Source organism: Setaria viridis, chromosome 3, assembly GCF_005286985.2.
Source record: "Setaria viridis chromosome 3, Setaria_viridis_v4.0, whole genome shotgun sequence".
Taxonomy (NCBI): Eukaryota; Viridiplantae; Streptophyta; class Magnoliopsida; order Poales; family Poaceae; genus Setaria; species Setaria viridis.
The window spans coordinates 22,871,134-22,888,820 of NC_048265.2; the positions used below are offsets into that span (position 1 = coordinate 22,871,134).

General features: G+C 56.2%; 1 protein-coding gene across 1 annotated transcript; it reads right to left on the reverse strand.

The window, feature by feature from the left end:
- Positions 1-11,306: 11,306 nt before the first annotated feature.
- LOC117850247 (uncharacterized) lies at positions 11,307-13,366 on the reverse strand. Its single transcript, XM_034732061.2, has one exon. The coding sequence runs from the start codon at positions 13,178-13,180 to the stop codon at positions 12,644-12,646; it is 537 nt and encodes a 178-aa protein (XP_034587952.1). The 5' UTR covers positions 13,181-13,366; the 3' UTR covers positions 11,307-12,643.
- Positions 13,367-17,687: the final 4,321 nt, after the last annotated feature.

Genomic DNA, 17,687 nt, shown 5'->3' on the forward strand with positions numbered 1-17,687 from the left:
GTCGACGTAGGCCTCAACGGTTCGCCCGATGAGGTCCCCGAAGCATTTAAGCATGCATCGCTGGAACGTAGGCCCTGCATTTTTGAGGCCGAATGGCATCTTAACGTAGCAATAGGGGTCAAAGGGGGTGATGAAAGAGGTGGCGAGCTGGTCAGACTCTTTCATCGTGATCTGATGGTAGCCGGAATATGCGTTAAGGAAGCTAAGGGTTTTGGACCCGGCGGTTGATTCGACTATCTGATCTATGCATGGCAAAGGAAACGGGTCCTTTGGGCATGCTTTATTGAGACCAGTGTAATCAACACACATCCTCCATTTCCCATTCTTTTTTCGTACAAGGATGGGATTAGCTAGCCACTCGGGATGGTGAACTACCTTGATGAATCCGGTCGCCAAAAGTTTTTGGAGCTCCTCGCCGATGGCCTTGCGCCTCTCCTCGTCGAAGCGGCGCAGACCTTGCTTCACTGGCTTGGAGCCAGCCTTGATGTTCAAGGAGTGCTCGGCGACTTCCCTCGGAATGCCGGGCATGTCCGAGGGTTTCCACGCGAAAAACATCGCTGTTCGCGCGGAGGAAGTCGACGAGCGTGCTTTCCTATTTGGGAGATAGGGTAGCGCCGATCCGCATGGCCCGGCCATCAGAGCTGCTGGGGTCGAGGAGGACCTCCTTGACGCCTTCGGTGGCCTCGAAGGAGGTGGCCGACTGCTTGGAGTCGGGCTGGTCCTCGGAGCCTTCCGTGAGCTGGACCACCAAATCTTCCGTGAAGGTAATGACCGAGGCGTACTCGCAGCATTCTACGTCGCACTCGTACACCTTCTAGAAAGACGTGCCAACGGTGATGACCCCGTTGGGCCCCGGCAGCTTGAGCTTGAGGTAGGTGTAGTTGGGGATGGCCATGAACTTGGCGTAGCACGACTGCCCCAGGATGGCGTGGTAGGTTCCACTGAAACCTACCACCTCAAAGGTGAGGACCTCCTTCCTTTAGTTGGAAGGGGTCCCGAAGGTGACAGGCAAGTCGATATGCCCGAGAGGCATTGCCTGTTTCCCCGGCACGACGCCGTAAAATGGTGCCTTGTTGGGGTGGAGGCGGGAGCGATCGATCCCCATGGCGTCGAGGGTCTCGGCGTAGAGGATGTTGAGGCCGCTGCCTCCATCCATGAGCACCTTGATGAGGCGTGTCGTGCCGACGATGGGGTCGACAATGAGGGGGTAGCATCCTAGCTGCAGGACGCGCCCTGGGTGGTTGGACCGGTCGAAGGTGATGGCGGGTCCTGACCAGTCGAGGAAGGCTGGTGTGGCAGGCTCAGCCGCGTAGACCTCGCGGCGCTCCAGCTTCTGACGGCGCTTGGAGTTGTACGCCGCCAGGCCGCCGAAGATCATGAAGCAGCCGTCCACCTTGGGGAAGCCGTCTTCCTTCTCTTCGTTGTCCTTCTTCTCCTTGTCGGGCTTCCGTCTTCGGTCACCCTTGACCGGGTTGCCTATAAAGTACCTCTTCATGAGGTTGCATTCCTTGTAGGCGTGCTTCACGGGGAACTCGTGGTTCGGGCACGGTCCGTCGAGGAGCTTGTCGAAGAAGCTAAGGGTGCCTTCTGGAGGCGGCTGTCCCCGTTTGCGCTCGACAGTGGCCACGAGGGGTGGCTCACGCCGCTGCTTGTTCTTCTTCTTCTGTTGACGGTTGGAGGTGCCCTCATCAGCGTCCTCCTCCCGCTTTGCTTTGCCTTTGGAGCGGTCGAAGATCGCTCCGACAGCCTCTTCGCCCAAGGCGAAGCTGGTGGCGATGTCGAGGAGCTCCTCCGTGGTTCGTGGGCCTCGACGCCCCAGCTCGTGGACGAGGGGCCGGTAGGAGGTTCCTGCCAGGAAAGCCCCTATGACGTCGGCGTCCGCGACATTGGAGAGCTATGTGCGCTTCCGGGAGAAGCGCCGGATGTAGTCCCGGAGGGACTCGTCTGACCCCTGGCGACAGCTCCGGAGGTCCCAGGAATTGCCAGGGCACGTATATGTGCCCTGAAAGTTTCCCACGAATATATCCTTTAGGTCGTTCCAATTGCGGATTCGACCCGAAGGGATATGTTCTAGCCAGGCTCGTGCTGAGTCGGCCAGAAAAAGTGGTAGGTTGCGGATGATGAACAGGTCATCGTCCGCCCCACCGGCCTGGCATGCAAGCCGGTAGTCGCTGAGCCATAGCTCGGGGTTCGTCTCCCCCGAGTATTTGGCCACGTTGGTTGGTTGCCTAAAGCGCGGTGGGAACGGCGCGTTCAGGATGCGCGCGGAGAAGGCCCGGGGCCCCGCCCGGTCGGGGCTCGGGCTGCGGTCTTTTTCGCTGTCGTAGCGGCCACCACGGTGGATGTGGTAGCCACAATCCGCCCCCTCCTCCTTGTCCGCGCGGGAGCGCCTCCGCGCGTCCAGGGTGTCGCGGGCGTCGCGAACGGGGCCGACGTGCCGGTGAACGGACTGGGCCCCGCCTCTTGCGGGTGGCGGTGTCCGTTGAGCGGGCGCCGCCTGGTTCGCCCTAGGAGGAGGTTGATGAACAGACTCCCCCGCCTCTCCGGGCCTACGGTGGGTGCTGCTCTGCTGGCATTTTGCCCGTGTCGCCGAGACGCGGAACTTTCTGCCTGCTGGACGGCGGCACACCCGAGTAGGTTGCGCACCTCCTGGCGCACCTGACATTCCTCGGGCGTCGCCGGTTCGAGGAATCGTCGAAGTAGGGCCGCCGTGGTGGCGATGTTCTTCCTGGCGCGAGCGAAGAGCTGAGGGCACTCTTCGTGCGCCCGTCGTCGTGCCCTGCCCTTGTGGCGGGGGCGCTCGACCTCCTGGTGGGGCGCCGCGCGCGCCTCCGGCTGTCGGGGTCGCACCGGGGTCTTGGCGATGGCTCCAGTTGAAGCCGCGGCGCGCGGTGGGGGAGTCCTCTGCCTCCCTCCGGCGCCATCATCATTGGACCCCTCAGAGTGCATGTCGACCATAAGGCACTCACGTGAGGGGTGGTGACTCCAGCTGTTGGAGCCGGTGTCGGAAGTGGTCCTCGTCACGCCCACTAGCTCATTGCTCGTGGGCGACACGGTCATGGACCGCGCCAAGAGACGACCGTGGGTTGCCGCGGCAATGCGCGGCCCGAAGAACCGCCCCTCAGAGGGAGGCCTTCCAGCGCGCGCCTGGCCGCTCGCCACTATCCCGGCAGTGGGGTCGGGGATGACGGGACGAGCGGGCAAGACGAGGACAGGGATCAACTCGATCCCCTCCCCGGTGGCGAGGAAGTCCAGACTCCCGAAGCGGATCAGGGAGCCCGGGGTGAAGCTGGCATCGTGGTTGGACATCTCAAGCCGCTGTTGTACGCGCAAAGGTTCCCTACCTGGCGCGCCAACTGTCGTTGTCAAGATTAGCGGATCAAGACTTAGACTAGTAAATTTCTTTTATGCACGTAAGGCTTCAGATGGTGGCGTGAGAGACATGGGGTTTATACTAGTTCGGGCAAAGGAACGCCCTACGTCCAGTATCGGGAGCTGCTCGTGTTGCCCACGCGGGGTTCTGTAGTAGGGGTTACAGGAGTGTAAGAGAGGGAACCGGTCCCAGGTCTCTTGGGTGAGTACTGATGCTCTAACAGGGTGAGTGCGTGTGTTCTGTTTGCTTGGAAGCGTTGTGGTGCTTCGAGTTGCCCGTCGAGCCCCCCTTTGTCTCAGGCCCCCGATTCTCCTTTTATAGCGTAAGGGGACCACCGGGGTTACACGCGAGACCGAATGTGGGGAGAAGTAAAGGGATAAACATAGCTAGGTAAAAATACAACACAAAGGGGGAACCAAGTTCCCAGGTCACCGGCGTCCTCGCCGGCCTTCGACTTTCGCCGGCGCGTTTGCCGGAGGAGGGTAGCCGCCGTCGCGTCCTGTCGATGGCTTCCTCGGTGACTGTAGCCACCGGGCGTGATGATGGCATTTCGTCGTGACCCTTGTGTCCGTTGGGGGAGGCGGCGGATCCCGCCATCCTACTGACGGCCCGCGGAGAGCGGACGTCGCATCTCTGCCGCCGGGCGCGCGGGGCACGAGAGCGGGCGAGGCTTCCCCCTACTCCGAGCGGTGCAGGCCATGAGTGCCCTGTGGCGAATCGGAGGAGGCCGTAGCTACTATAGCAGGTACTGTGCGGCCGCCCATGGGTACTTGCGGCAGGTTGCGTGGGGGCCACGGATATCCTTCTCCCTAACAGAACTGCGACGCATTTATGGCGAGATCGACAGGGGGACCCACGAGATCCGCGCCCGAGGGAGATACTTGTCTGGAGGGTCCGGGTTAGCCCGACCCCTTACGCCTGGAGTCGGGCGAGGCGGAGACCTGCGGTGGGGGGTCGGGCACTCCCGACCCCAGACCTGCGGTCGGGCGAGGCGGAACTCAATCCTCCAGGGGTCAGGGGCGCCCGACCCCGGGACACGAGGTCGGGCGAGGCGGAGCACGGCTCTCTCCTCCCATGTTGGGCCGACGTCGGTTGATCTTTGTTACCTTAGGTGGGCCTGGACCTTTATGTTTTGTTGTTTCCATGGGTTTCGAGAGGTCATTAATATTTCCCCCCAACAAGTGGTGCCCCTTATCCGTTTGGGCCGTCTGGCAGCCGATTGCCCAAGGCCATCCTTCCAAGTTGAGGAACACATCGAAAATCGGCACCTCTTGCCCTAATTTCCGGAAAATTCATCAAAAACACATAAGTCGGCTAACTCAATGTTCTGATTATTGAAATATAGAAAGATGGAAAATGATTATGCTAGTAAACCGAGCATAGCTCGCCTGGTAAGGTTCCTTATGGCGAAATCTACCCACTCGAATTTGAATTCTTGACTCGACATGTATGCTCATATTTTCTGAATTTATTACAAGATTTAACCAGCATAAGTATTTTTAAGTGGGAAGAGACATCTCCATTGTAACGAGGTGTCTGTGGTGACTTTGTTAATCTCAACTCTGTAGTGGTAAGCAACGTCTCCGTTGGCAGTGAGGTGGCTCTGACTGTACTTATATGGCTGGATGTGCATACGTATACACAAGTATATGTGTATTATAATTTTTTTTTTTCAAAACGGCTTGGTCGGCTGGAAGTATACTGGATGCACCCAAAGACCAAGACGCGTCGTGTTTCACATGGTGTCCCGTTTGGCCGTCCCTCTACGCGCCTACGCCCGGCTCGCCTGTCGCCTGTCGGTCGGTTCGCCGCGTGGCAGGTGGCATCTACTAGCGCGCTCTGCCGCTCTATCCATACGTTTGTCAAAACTCAGATCGCACACGTCTTTCATGGCAAATCACTTGTTTTTCACAAAGGAGTAGTTAGTTTGACCAAATTTGGTTGGAACAAACACGGCAAATTTACTCAGCTAACGGATCCATCGATCACGTCGCACATAGACGTCATCAGATGCTCTTCCTGCCGCTGTCGAGTCGCACGCCCGCGCGCCGCGGTGGCGGCGGAGGCGGCGGCGACGCCGACGCCGACGCGGCGGCTAGGCGCGCTCCGCCCTCCTCGGCGTCCGCTACCTGCCTGTTCGTCCTCTTGGCGTGCCGCGCGGCGGCGTGGGACGACGACGTTGGGGAGGGCTCCTCGAAGTCCTCCATCCTGAACGCCGGCCTCCACGGCGGGTCCGCGGCCCGCAGGCGCTTCCTCGCCCAGCCGCTGCCCGCCTCGACGCCGTCCGCGCCAGTGCCGTCGCCGTCCCCATCGCCGGCGCCGTACGCACCCCGCATGGCCCGGATGTTGTCCAGGAGTGCGTAGAACCTCTCCACCTGCACGTCGTCGTCCTCCTCGCCGCCGCCCCCTGCCCCCGCCGCTGCCTCTGCGGGCGCGTCAGCCGCAGCGTCCTCGGGAAACGCCGCCCGCCGCGGCACTCGTGCTGCGCGGGCGATGGCGTTGCTGCCGGCCGGCACTGGCGGCACAGCCTGCTTCCCGCCCCCGGCGCCTGGCTTCGGGACGCCGTCCATGGCGACGCGCTCGCAGCTAGTTTTGTTGCAGCTCGCAGCTAGCTTTGATCCTACCAATGCAGTACGTGTTTGTTGAGCTGGTTGCTTCTGGGTGCGGAGAAGGTCGCCGAGGTCTCTAGGAATGGCGATGGAATTTATAAGGATCTTGCGTCACTCGCGAGGGGGGAGGAGAAGCCAAGAAGAATATGTGGTGCACGCCAGCACCACGTACGTCAGCAGCATGGCTCACGCTCTTATGCGGAATTAGTAGTTTCTTTTACTGTTCCGGGTAACAACCACAGCAATCAACGAATAAAAAACCGGGAGTGTTGAAGCTTCTAGGTCTTCTCGGGCGAATCACTCGCTAATTGCTCGATAAATCCACGAGGCAAAATCGCATCTCGCATTACCTAATGCACGAGTACACAAATCGTACTGCTACATTGTTTGCACGGGGATTTCATTTTTTCTTCCTGTGGACACCGACGAAACAGGTAGGTTTTCAACAAACAGAATTTTCGTGTTGGAGAAAAGAAGCACTACATTAGTGGGGAGGAAGCGAAAGAATAAGCTACATGTCAATCGAGTGCTAGGTTGATCTTATCTTATTTTTTGCTTGTTTTGTTTTTCAATCATCAGTATCCGATTTTTATTGGTCCCACCTTGCTTCATGTATAGTGTTCAAAGGGAAGAGCTCATTAGGCTTGACGGTGGCGGGCATGGGAGCGGACTATCAACTTAGGTCCTGTTTGGCACAGCTCCACTCCACAACTCCAGCGACTCTAGCAAAAAAAAATAGTCAAACACCCCAACTCCAAAACTCCATGGAGCTGCCAACTCCATGGAGCTGTAGTACAAATGGGGTGGAGTTTTGGAGCACCTCTTTTGCTGCTCCAAAACCCCCTCTTTTGAACCTCCTCGTGGAGTTGGTGGGTAATTACCCACCACTGCCACTGATTACACAAAAATAACGTTTCATCTTTGCCTCTTTCTTTCCATTCTCCCGTGCGCCTCTGTTTCTTTCCTCTCCCGTGACTTCACCCGCCCGCCTAGCCCCGCCGCCAGGTGCCCCTAGGCCCGTCGGCGGCCGGAGCGCCCCACCGCCAGGTGCCCCTAGGCCCGGCGGTGGCCGGAGCGCCCCACTGCCGGACGCAACGCCCCGCCGCCGGCCTTCGCGCCCCCCTGCCGAGCTCCGCCGCCGGCCCTCGCGCCCCCCTGCCGAGCCCCGCCGCCGGCCCTCGCGCCCCCCTGCCGAGCCCCGCCGCCGGCCCTCGCGCCGCTCCGCTGAGCCCCGCCGCCGGCCCTCGCTCCGCTCCGCCGAGGCCCGACGCCGGCCCTCGCGCCCCTCCGCCGAAGGCCCACCGCCGGCCATCGCGCCGCTCCGCCGAGGCCCGCCGCCGGCCTTCGCGCCCCTCCGCCGCAGGCCCGCCACCGGTCGTCGCGCCGCTCCGCCGAGGCCCGCCGCCGGCCCCGTCGCCGCCCGCCACCCAAGCCCCATCCCCGTCGCTGCCCAGCGCCGCCGCCCATCGCTGCTCGCCGCCCAAGCCTCGCCCCCATCGCCGCCCGTGCTGCCCCGCCGCCCATCGCCACCCAGTGCCACCCCCGTTGCCGCCCACCGCGTCGCCCGCCACGCAGCCCCGCCGCCCGTCTTGCCCCGATTGCAAAAATTATCCAGGGGAAGAAGAAGATAGGACAGAGAGGATGACAAGTGGGGCCTTAATTGGGGGGCAACAATGGCAATCCACACTGAAATCGATCTTTTTTGGAGCTGAGAGCACCATCTAGCCAAACACCCCATTTTAATTCTGGAGTTTTGGAGCGGAGCTGGCTCCATGTGGAGTTCTGGAGTGGAGCAGCTCCACCCGGAGTTAGACCCATGCCAAACAGGGCCTTATTGGTGTCGTCTAATAGGCAGCCTCATGCATTGACATGTAATCTTGAGACGACTCAACAGATAACCTATACAATGGGTTGTCTTATAAGTTATATGATAGAGCTATATACACTACTACAGAATCATCTATCGCCAACGGCTCCAAAACCCCCATCACTGCCAGTTTTGAAAACCGTTGTCTGACAATCAGTAGTGATGGGGTAAGCCAACGGTGATGCCTATTAAAAAAATAAAAAAAATCCTGGCCCCGCCCCGCATCCCACTAGCCATGCCCGGCCGCCCCGCCACCACGCCTTGTCCGCGCCGACCACCCCTCCCCCACGACCCGCCGGCCAACCCTTCTTCCCAGCCGGCCGCGGCTCCTCCTCGCCAACACGGCGAGGAGGAGCCGCGGCCGGCTGGGAAGAAGGGTTGGCCGGCGGGTCGTGGGGGAGGGGCGGCCAGCGCGGAAGAGGCACGGCCGTGGGGCGTCCGGGTGCTGCCGGCGAGATACAACACGGAAGAGGCGTGACTGGCGCCGGAAGAGGGGCAATAGAGGGAAGGGAGAGGAGGAGGAGGAGGGATGCTTACAGCGCTGTGCACTGTGCATTCGAATCCAGTCGCCGCAACCTGCCCGCCGCCACTCCCCAGCGCGTCGCCGCTCCCGGCTCGCTGCCGCTCTCCCGTGTGTCGCCGCATCCGGATCCAGTCACCCCTGCCCACCCGTCGCCATTCCACGCCGCACAGCAACAGATCTCGGCCGCTCCTTAGCCGCACCGCCGCCTTAAGCGCTACCTCCACCCCTCGCCCCACTGCCGCTCCTTACTGTCCTAGTGAGGGGCGAGTGGAGGGGTAAGGAGAGGGGTAGCTGGCGCCTGGCAGAGAGCCCATCGGCCGTTGCAGTCGAAGTCACAGGGGAGAGGGGAAGATTGAGGAAATGGGAGAGAAGAGGGGGAGGACGGGAGAAAGGGGGGAGACGGGGAGTGGGGAGGTGCGGATTAGGAGGAGAGTAGAACCGGCAATGATACCTCTTTTCACCGCCGGTTCCAATGTACACAGGCCATGTATGCTTTAGAACCGGTGGTGATACCCTATCACCGTCGGTACACCCAAAACCGACAGTGATAAGGTGTCTCGGATTATGAAATATGTAGTAGTGGTTGAGGAGTTCGTTCAGGCTGGAACCCATCACTGGTGAGTGCCACTAGCATTTTGCACTTATGCTCCGTTTTCACAACTAGATATATTATTATCAGCCCCCATTATTGCCAGCGATTTTGTTTAGAGAAACAAGACCCCAACTTCCCCAAGGTCCCTTTTCTTTTCAAGTCGTATATATGGTCCTTCCTTATTTCCTTCCCCATAGTGGCCACTGCAGCCAAGAGCACATCCAGCCATTCAGGCTCATCTCGAGAGATGACGCTAGCGCAACGACTCCAATACAAAGCCAAGAGATAAGGAGAATATTACGCCGTCGTGTGTGCCTCTTCCGTCAGTGACGACTCCCCGGTGACGCCATCGCGGGATGCGTCAATGATCGACGCCTCGATGGACCGGTCGTCGCTCCGGCGCCGGAGGTGATTTTCGCAGCTACCACGCGTGCTCCGCACGACCCCCGGCTCCATGGTTCGGCGGCCTGTCATCAGCAGCGTCACGTCGCCAGGCGCTTGCGCCGAAAGCATCGTGCCCGCCGGCATGTCCGACAACCAAAACCTAAAAAAGGCAAACGCCTGCGTGTGCTACCAAAAGGAGTTGCTGGGAGCACGGATTATACTGCTGTGCTAAGCGTGGCAAGATCACGGCAATTCACACCCGTTTTACGTCACGTTTTCAAGGCTGCGGCGCATTTCTTTGTGTGTGTAGTGTAGTGTGTTCCACACTTCCACTTAGTAATTTCCCTTCTTCTTCTTTTTTTGCTTCAAACCAAAAGGGCCCTTGACTTCTTTTTGTGCCACTCTTTGACCAAATGACATGCTTTTACGTTCCCAGAGTTTAATTTTTAAGCAATCCCGCCTTGACTTTTGTTGGCGTTCTGTTCATAGGATATGTCTGACTGTCTGAGGGCGGAATCTCATTGGGTCCAAAACATGACAAGGGCGCATGGTAATATTGATTTCATACTGCTATAACACGGGATTTTAAGGGTCTGTTTTCTTCCACCTTGCTAAACTTTAGATGCTAAAGTTTAGCAACTTTGAGCTGCTAAACTGCAAAACACTCTTGCTAAAACTTGCTAAAGTTGAGTTGCTAAAGTTTAGCACTTTAGCAAGTTTTTGGTTGCTAAAACTTGCTAAAAGGTGGGCTGGACAACATATACCCCTCATTTATTGCTTGTCTCCCCCCTCCTGCGCACCTTTAATAAGGGTAGATAGGTCCTTTTACAGCTCATTAAATGCCTTTTAGCAAGAGTATCCAAACAGCTTTGCTAAAGTTTAGCAACTAAAGTTTAGCAACTTTTAGCAACTAAAGTTTAGCAAGGTGGAAGAAAACAGACCCTAAGGGATTAGTGATGAGATGATGATCATTTAGAGATTATGCTTTCGAAGTTAAATTGGTTGGAAGAGAGGTGTACTTAATAAGCCAAACAAGAATAATGAATGTGAATTTGGAATCTCGGTCAGTGCGGTGGACCATAAACAGTCATGGTGGTTTGAGATTTGGGGGGGGTGGTCAAGTAGACGAACCAGTGCACGAGACAACAGGCTTCAATTACAGCCCTCGTACCTTGTTGGGTAACGCTAAGGGGGAAAAGCCTGAATTGACTTGAAAAAAATCCGATCACTCGGTGGTCACAACCTTTTGTTTTGACCTGGCATTAAATCGGGCTAGCTTGGGCTTACCAATAATTTGTCAGGGCCCATCAGGAAGCCACATGATGGTTTACCCTTGTGCCATGGTCGAAATGAAGGAAAGCCTGCATGTAGCAATTTCTGAGTGCTTGTTGCAAAAGAAATACTCCTTCAAATCCATTCCTTTTAGATGTGATATGAATTCCTATGACCCTCCTAAGTAGCATCAATTGTGTTCAGGCAAACTCGTATACAATTACCAGAATTGCTCGTAAAAAAAAGCTATAAATAAAGTTTGAATTTAAAAAGTTGCACGCACTTTGCATCTTTGGATGGAGAGATCGAGTAGTACCCAAACAGTAGCACGCTTGGTATACGATTCATCGGAACAAATTATCTCAAAGTATGGTGCTTGCTCCTTTTGCTCCAGGTAAAATAAACAATAGAGAATTTTAAAAAGGGGGAAAATATTGTTTGAATATGGGACAGTTTTCAAATGCTTCCATCCCTTTTTCAGGAGGAAGGAGTATATGGGTTTTGAATTTTGAAGTTGCGCGCACTTTACATCTTTGGATGGAGAGAGTAGTAGCCAACAGTGGCACGCTTGGTATACGATTCTTGGGAGCAAAATGAAAATCTCAAAGCATGTGCTGTGTGGGCTGTAGGCTCCCGCTTTGGTCCACCTAAACTAAACAGTAGAGAATCTAAAAAAGAAACACAAAGGGAAAAGTAGAGCCTGTTTGGAAGGGGTGCTAAACTTTAGCACCCTACTTTTAACTCCATTTTAGCACTTGTGTTGCCAAATAGGGTGTTAAAGGTGGAAGTGGAGTGCTAAAGTATAGCACTCCCATTTCCTTTAGCCCCTCAAAGGGGTGTTAAAATGAGCTAAAGTGGGCTAACAGTAATCCCAAGGACCATTTTTCCCTAGTTGCCTCCCACCCCCTCTCTCTCCTCCACCAGCGATGCCTCCTCCGCCCAGCCCCGCCACCTCCACCGGCCACGCCTCCTCCGCCAGGCCTCGCCGCCTCTGCCCGACCACACCGCCTCCTCCGCCCAGCCACGCCGCCTCGCACGCCACCGCTCGCGCTCTCCGACGTCGGCGCTGACCAAGCGCCCCGCCTCGCCGCGCGGCCCCGGCCGCCGAGGACCCCGTCCTCGTCTGCGTCACCGATGACGGCGTGCCCCTCGAGGGCGTCATCCAGATAGAGAAGCCCGGGGACGCCGGCGCCGACTCCAAGTTCGTCTCCTACGCGTTCTCAGGAAGTTGGGGCTTTTGGCCAGCAGGGACTTGCTTCTGGTCGGTGCGGGAGAGGAGGGAAAGGCGCGCGGGAGGCCCTTGCCAGCCTGCTCGCCGTCGAGCCCCGGGATAGGCTCACCGCCGCGACTGCGCTCCAACATCCGTGGTTCGCCGAGGAGGGGGAGGAGGAGGAGCGTCCTGCCGCCACCTGCGGTAGCGTGTGCAGAGCAGCTCACCACCGTGGCCGCGCTCCAGCATCCGTGGTTCGCCGAGGAGGGGAGGAGGAGGAGCGTCCTGCCGCCACCTGCGGTAGCCCGTGCAGAGTAGCTCGGAGTTGCAGAGCTAGCGGCATGGGAAGAGAGAGAAGAAGAGAGAGGAGGAAGGAAGGAAGGAAGGAAGTGGGGGTATAATTGCTTTTTGCAACCCAAGGTGCTAAAGTTTAGCATTGTATCCAAACATTCCAAGAAGCTAAACTTTAGCCCTCCATTTGAGGGGGCTAAATTTTAATTCTAAGCTAAATTTTAGCACCTGGTTCCAAACAGGCCGTAGTAGATCAAATGATGAGCAAGGCTTTTCTTTTCGCGTGCAGGTTTCAAAGTTTGCACGCGTGAACCGATCGCCCGATCCACACTCCACGCTGCACAGTGCGTGTTTCACATGGTCCCGTGTCGGTGGCTGCTTTCGCTGCGTCTGCGTAGCAGGCTCCTTAACTATGAGTTTTTATGATGGGAATTCCACCCCGAATTTCGCTTGTTTTCTCGCACACTTTTTGTGGCTGGATTTGGTCTGGTCGGATGGTCGTCGTGCGCGGCGGACACGTGGTCAATTCTTGCAGCTGCCGCTGTCGGAGCGTACCGCCGCGTGCGGCAGCGACGGCGCGACGACGACGGCCGGACACGCACCGCTCGCGCTCTCCGCGTCGCCGTCCTCGGCGCCCTCCGTGTGCTTCCGCTTGGACGGCGGCGCCGGAGCGGCGGGCTCCTCGAAGTCCTCCATCCTGAACGCCGGCCTCCAGGGCGGCTCCGCGGCCCGCTGCCGCTTCCTCGAGCTCGCCCCGCCGCCGCAGGAGGAGGAGGGGGCCACGTGTGGCGGCAGCAGGCCCCTCAGCGCCCGGATGTTGGCGAGCAGCGCGTAGAACCTCTCCACCTGCTCGTCGTCGTCCTCCTCCTCGTCATCCTCGACGCCGCCGGCGCGGCTCTCCTCCGCTGCCGTCACGGGCTCGTCATCGGCGGCCGCGTCGTCGGGTAACGGCGCCTTCCGCGCCGGCGATGGCGAGGCGTCGGCGTCGCCGCGGCCGGCTGGCGTCACGGGCCGTGCTGCAGCCATCTCCTCCGTGCGCGCTCTCTTCTTTCCGTCCATGACAGACGACTCCGCTAGCAGGCTACGTCACAGCTTGGTTCGGTGTTCTTGACAATGCCGCGTGTGTTTGTGATCGATCGAGGAGGGAGGTAATGGCGTAATGGGCGCTGTTGTGTGTGTGTGTGGTTGCTTGTTACTGCTGTGGCGGAGGTTGCCGGTTGGTCCGGGGATCGGCGGCGCCTGGATTTATAAGGATCTGGGGGGGGGGGGGGGGGGGGGGGGGGGGGGGGGGGGGGCAAAGGAAGAGGGGAGCAAGCATATGTACGAGCTGTAGCAAGCAGGGCAACCAACAAGTTGGGATTGGATTCGGTCACTGCTTAGCCAGGAGTATCAAGCATGTTTAGCTACCCCAATCGCTAGTTGTAGAAAACGACCAAACGTGCTAAACGTTGACCCTTCCACCGTTCCACGCCACGGTCTTGGCTTGGACCTTTCGCCTTTGGCTAGCATATTATCGTGATAGAATGTTGCAACGTGTCCAGCCAGGACAATTTGCGCCGTAAATCCAGGATAGCCGAGCACGTTCACATGCATTGCATTGCCCGTATCTTTACCTTGATTGCACGGTATATCATGAGACCGCATTTATTTGGTGAAAAGCCGCAGCAGCAAAAATGGAAATGATCCGTTTGCGCCTCGAGGGGGGAAGGAGGAGGGGGACTGGGCTGAGCAAATCCTGCGCACATTAGGGGTGTTTGGATACCATAAGTTTAGGGGTGTCACATTAAATATTCAGATGCTAATTAGAGGACTAAATATAAGTTAATTATAATACTAATTGCAGAAGTCGTGGCTAATTCGTGAGACGAATCCATTAATCCTCATTAGGCTTAATAGATTCATCTTACAAATTAGCCTCCATCTGTGTAATTAGTTTTATAATTAATTTATATTTAATACTCTTAATTAGTAAACAAACATTTGAAGTCACGTGGACTCTGAAACCAAACACGCAAAAGGACTAATCGAGCTCCGGGGCCTCTCGAGAGACTAATGGTAGATGCCGACCCGGCCTGTCAAATCAAATTAAACTAACTTTTTGATCGAGCAGCCGATCATGGTCAGTGGGGTGCCATTACCCTCCTGTTTCTTCCTAGTTCGTGCGCACAGCAGTATACAATGGTCACATCCTCTACTGTATCTCGCACAGCTAGTTCGTCAGCAGCCATGCGTCACCCCTGATGACCCTGCCTCACCAGTCATCACTACCGCCCAGCGACTTCTGTTTTCTCAAGAACGTAAGTTGCCCTCGGTGGGTGGGCAGGAAACGGGGAAACTACACATGTCCCCATCCGGCATCCGCTGTCATGGTCTCCGTGACGGCCTCTATCTGGCTGGCTGCTAGGTCGCCGGTGGCGTACGTCAGCCCGATGATGCGAGCGCCGGCGACAAAGTGGCTGCAACGCAAAAAGGGAATTCCTCCTCCCTTTTTTGCCGCCCCCCCCCCCCCCCCCCCCCCCCACCACCACTGTGCTGGGTGCTGACGACCCGCCGGTGACGTCGGGGACATGACGCCATCGTTCAGGCCACGGATTCCGGCGCGGCGCCAGTGCTACTACTAGTATTGTATGGGTGTCGGCTTTCCCTGCTGCTAAAAATGACTAGCAGCTGAGACGCGTGGGGCGCGTGCCAGCTGTGGGCGTGGTCGGCACGACGCCGGCCGGCGAGGGCGGAGGCCAGGAGGAGAGGACCCCGCCGGCTCTCCACGACGACCGGACCGAGCACTCGAGGTCGGGCTGGCTCTCCCCACTTCAGCTTCAGCTGGCCGCGCCAGGTGCTTTGCGCCGAAAGCAAGCATCAGGGTGGGGTCAGCGCCCAGTTCATCGATCAGGCATCAGCGCATGCCAAAGTGCGACATGTACCCGGGGACACGCGGTACCATTCCTTACTGCTAATTCATGGCAAACCCAAACATTAGCCGGCCGGTGGAGACTGGAGTTAGGACGACGGAACAAGGACGACGGTCCCTTGTGCAGACTGCAGAGGGAGGGAGAGAATGGAGCGAGGGAGAGAAAAGGACACAGGCATTCGTCGGTGCCCTAAGCCTTGAACGACTTGGCACGTTTCATTCCATCCCTCCCCTATGGTAGGGTGCGACTCCTCCCACGAACGGGTCAACAGCGGGCTAGTGCAGAAGACACGTTTTACTAGCTTCGTGCACAATTTCAACTCCACGTTTGCAACACAACGAACGTGTCGCATGTATTTGTGACATCAAAACCGTCGTAGATGGATATTGTAAGCTTTTGCGAACAAGTTCATTTTTTATGGTCAAAGTTTGATTTTAGGACCCAAACTTTAAATGCGGACTAGCACCGGCCATCGCAGTATCGCTAGGTGAACTTTTATTTAGCCCCGCACCTTAGCACTGTACTCGAATCCTCCGTACCAAATTATAGGTCATTTATATTCATATATTTTACTATATACTTAGATATATGCTATGTTTAAATGTATAGTAAAAGTTATTAATCTAGAAAAGTCAAAACGACGTATAATTTGGAACGAATAGAGTAGTTTTGAACATCATCTCACCAAACACTAGTTCTCAAACAGCGCGGTTTAAGCCCCACCCCTAACCATGTTGTCCTTTTTCTAATCCATGCTCGCCTTCGCCCTCTCCCAACTTTGCTTCCACGCAATCTAGCTCAAACCCCTTTCATTCTATACACTATTTAACATACATTGATTCTGCATTAATTTGATATTGTAGATGCACATTTTTTTATATAAATTTGGTGAAAGTTAGAAAAAAATATCTTCAAACAAAGCTAGAATGACTCAATGACTTATAATCAAATGGAGGGGGAGGGAGTACGATTTAGACCTTAGCATTTTAAGCCTAGCCTGTGGGCTCGGCCCGAGCTCGATGGGTTTTGGCCCACCCACGCTAGCTGTCGGGCTGGGCATGGTCAGCAAAAACCAAGCCCAAAAAAAAAATCAAGCCGGCCGGAGCCTGCCCAAACAATTAATTTCATTTATTTTTAACTAAAAAAGAGCAGGCGGTCCGAGCCCAGCCCAAAAACTCGGCCCGACAACGTCAATGTGCTGTTCGCGGATACAAATTTTCGGCCGAAATGAACTGGGCTTTTTGTCGGCCCGGCGCGCAAAATGCTCGGGTCTAGTACGATTCCATTTAAAGTTGAATCATTACTTGTTTTCATCAAAGCTGCACCATGCACGCACCTTCACAACCCGCTACTATGCTAGTACTATCTTTCTTAGCCACATTGCCAGGCCCCTTATGAGCTCCTTGCTATCCAAGAACCACTCAAATGGATTATCTATCGTAGAGCAACTCCAATATATTGACAAAATCGATCACATTTTCTTGTATTCCTGGTTAAAAGGGATTAAGGGGCAAAAGACCTTCTACAACACATCCTCTTTCCCATTCTCCTTTCCCTTTATTTTTTCCGGTTCCCTTTATCCTTCTCCCTCCCTCCTTTAGAAAGTGATTTGACACCTCTCCAATTTCCTTCCCTTTTCCCTGTTATCCTTTACCAATGTCGCCTTCTTGCCCTTGTGCCACAACCAGCCATGGCCAAGGTGAGGGCGCTGCAGATGAAGCCATTGCTCATCCTCCCCATCCGTCCTGATGCTTTGGCAAACGCTTCGACGCCCCGGCTACCCTATTGCCCAGACACCGTCCTACCCCTTCCGACGTCCGCCCTTGCCACACCTACCGCCCTTTCCTAGCCACATTGTCGTGCTCCCTACTCGGGCCATCGCACCCCTCCCTCTCACACGCATTGCCCACCTTCGCCATGCCGCTAGTCGCCCACTACTTGTGCCACCCTATTGCATGCTGTTTGTAAGTGTTGGTCGCATATTTTGAGGCCATGTTGTGTCGGGGTCATCCTTTGTTGTCTGCACACTGCTTAGGCCACGTCCGTCCCCGCGCCAAGCCACCCTATCGGTGTCAATTAACTTGTGGACAAGATAACTGGGAGGGATGGGGAGAAGGAAAGAAAAATTAATTATACCCTCGAAGTACCTTGCAGACTGGACGAGTGCTTCACAGTGGGCTTCTTCTAGGCTTTCAAGGTCTAGACACCTTGTCTCCTCTCCGCTCCTTCATCGTATTGCTCGACTATTGGAGATTTCCACATCACGTTAGCAGGAAGGATGGCTTATGATCCGTAGACTAGGAAATAGGGTGATTGCCCAGTAGGTTTGCACGGCTGAGTACATAGCGCCCAAAGAACGTTGGGTGGAGTTCCTTGAGCCAGTTGCCTCCTTTGGTGTTGTCAATGTCATGCAATCTTTTCTTCAAGGCTTCCAGTAGCATCCCATTGGTGTGCTCAACCTGGCCATTGGCCCGCAGGTAAGCGACGAAGACATACCAAACGACGATTTTGCTATTTTCGCAGTATTCCTAGAACTCATGATTGTTGAAATTGGAACCCAGGTCTGTGATTATCCGATTTGGGAGTCCATAATGGTGGATGACCTCGTCGAGGAAATCGAGTACTCTGTCTGCCTTGGGGCAGGTTACTGGCTTGAC

Bases quoted from the DNA above. Each gene is read 5' to 3' on its own strand.
- LOC117850247 (XM_034732061.2), bottom strand. From the start codon at position 13,180: ATGGACGGAAAGAAGAGAGCGCGCACGGAGGAGATGGCTGCAGCACGG.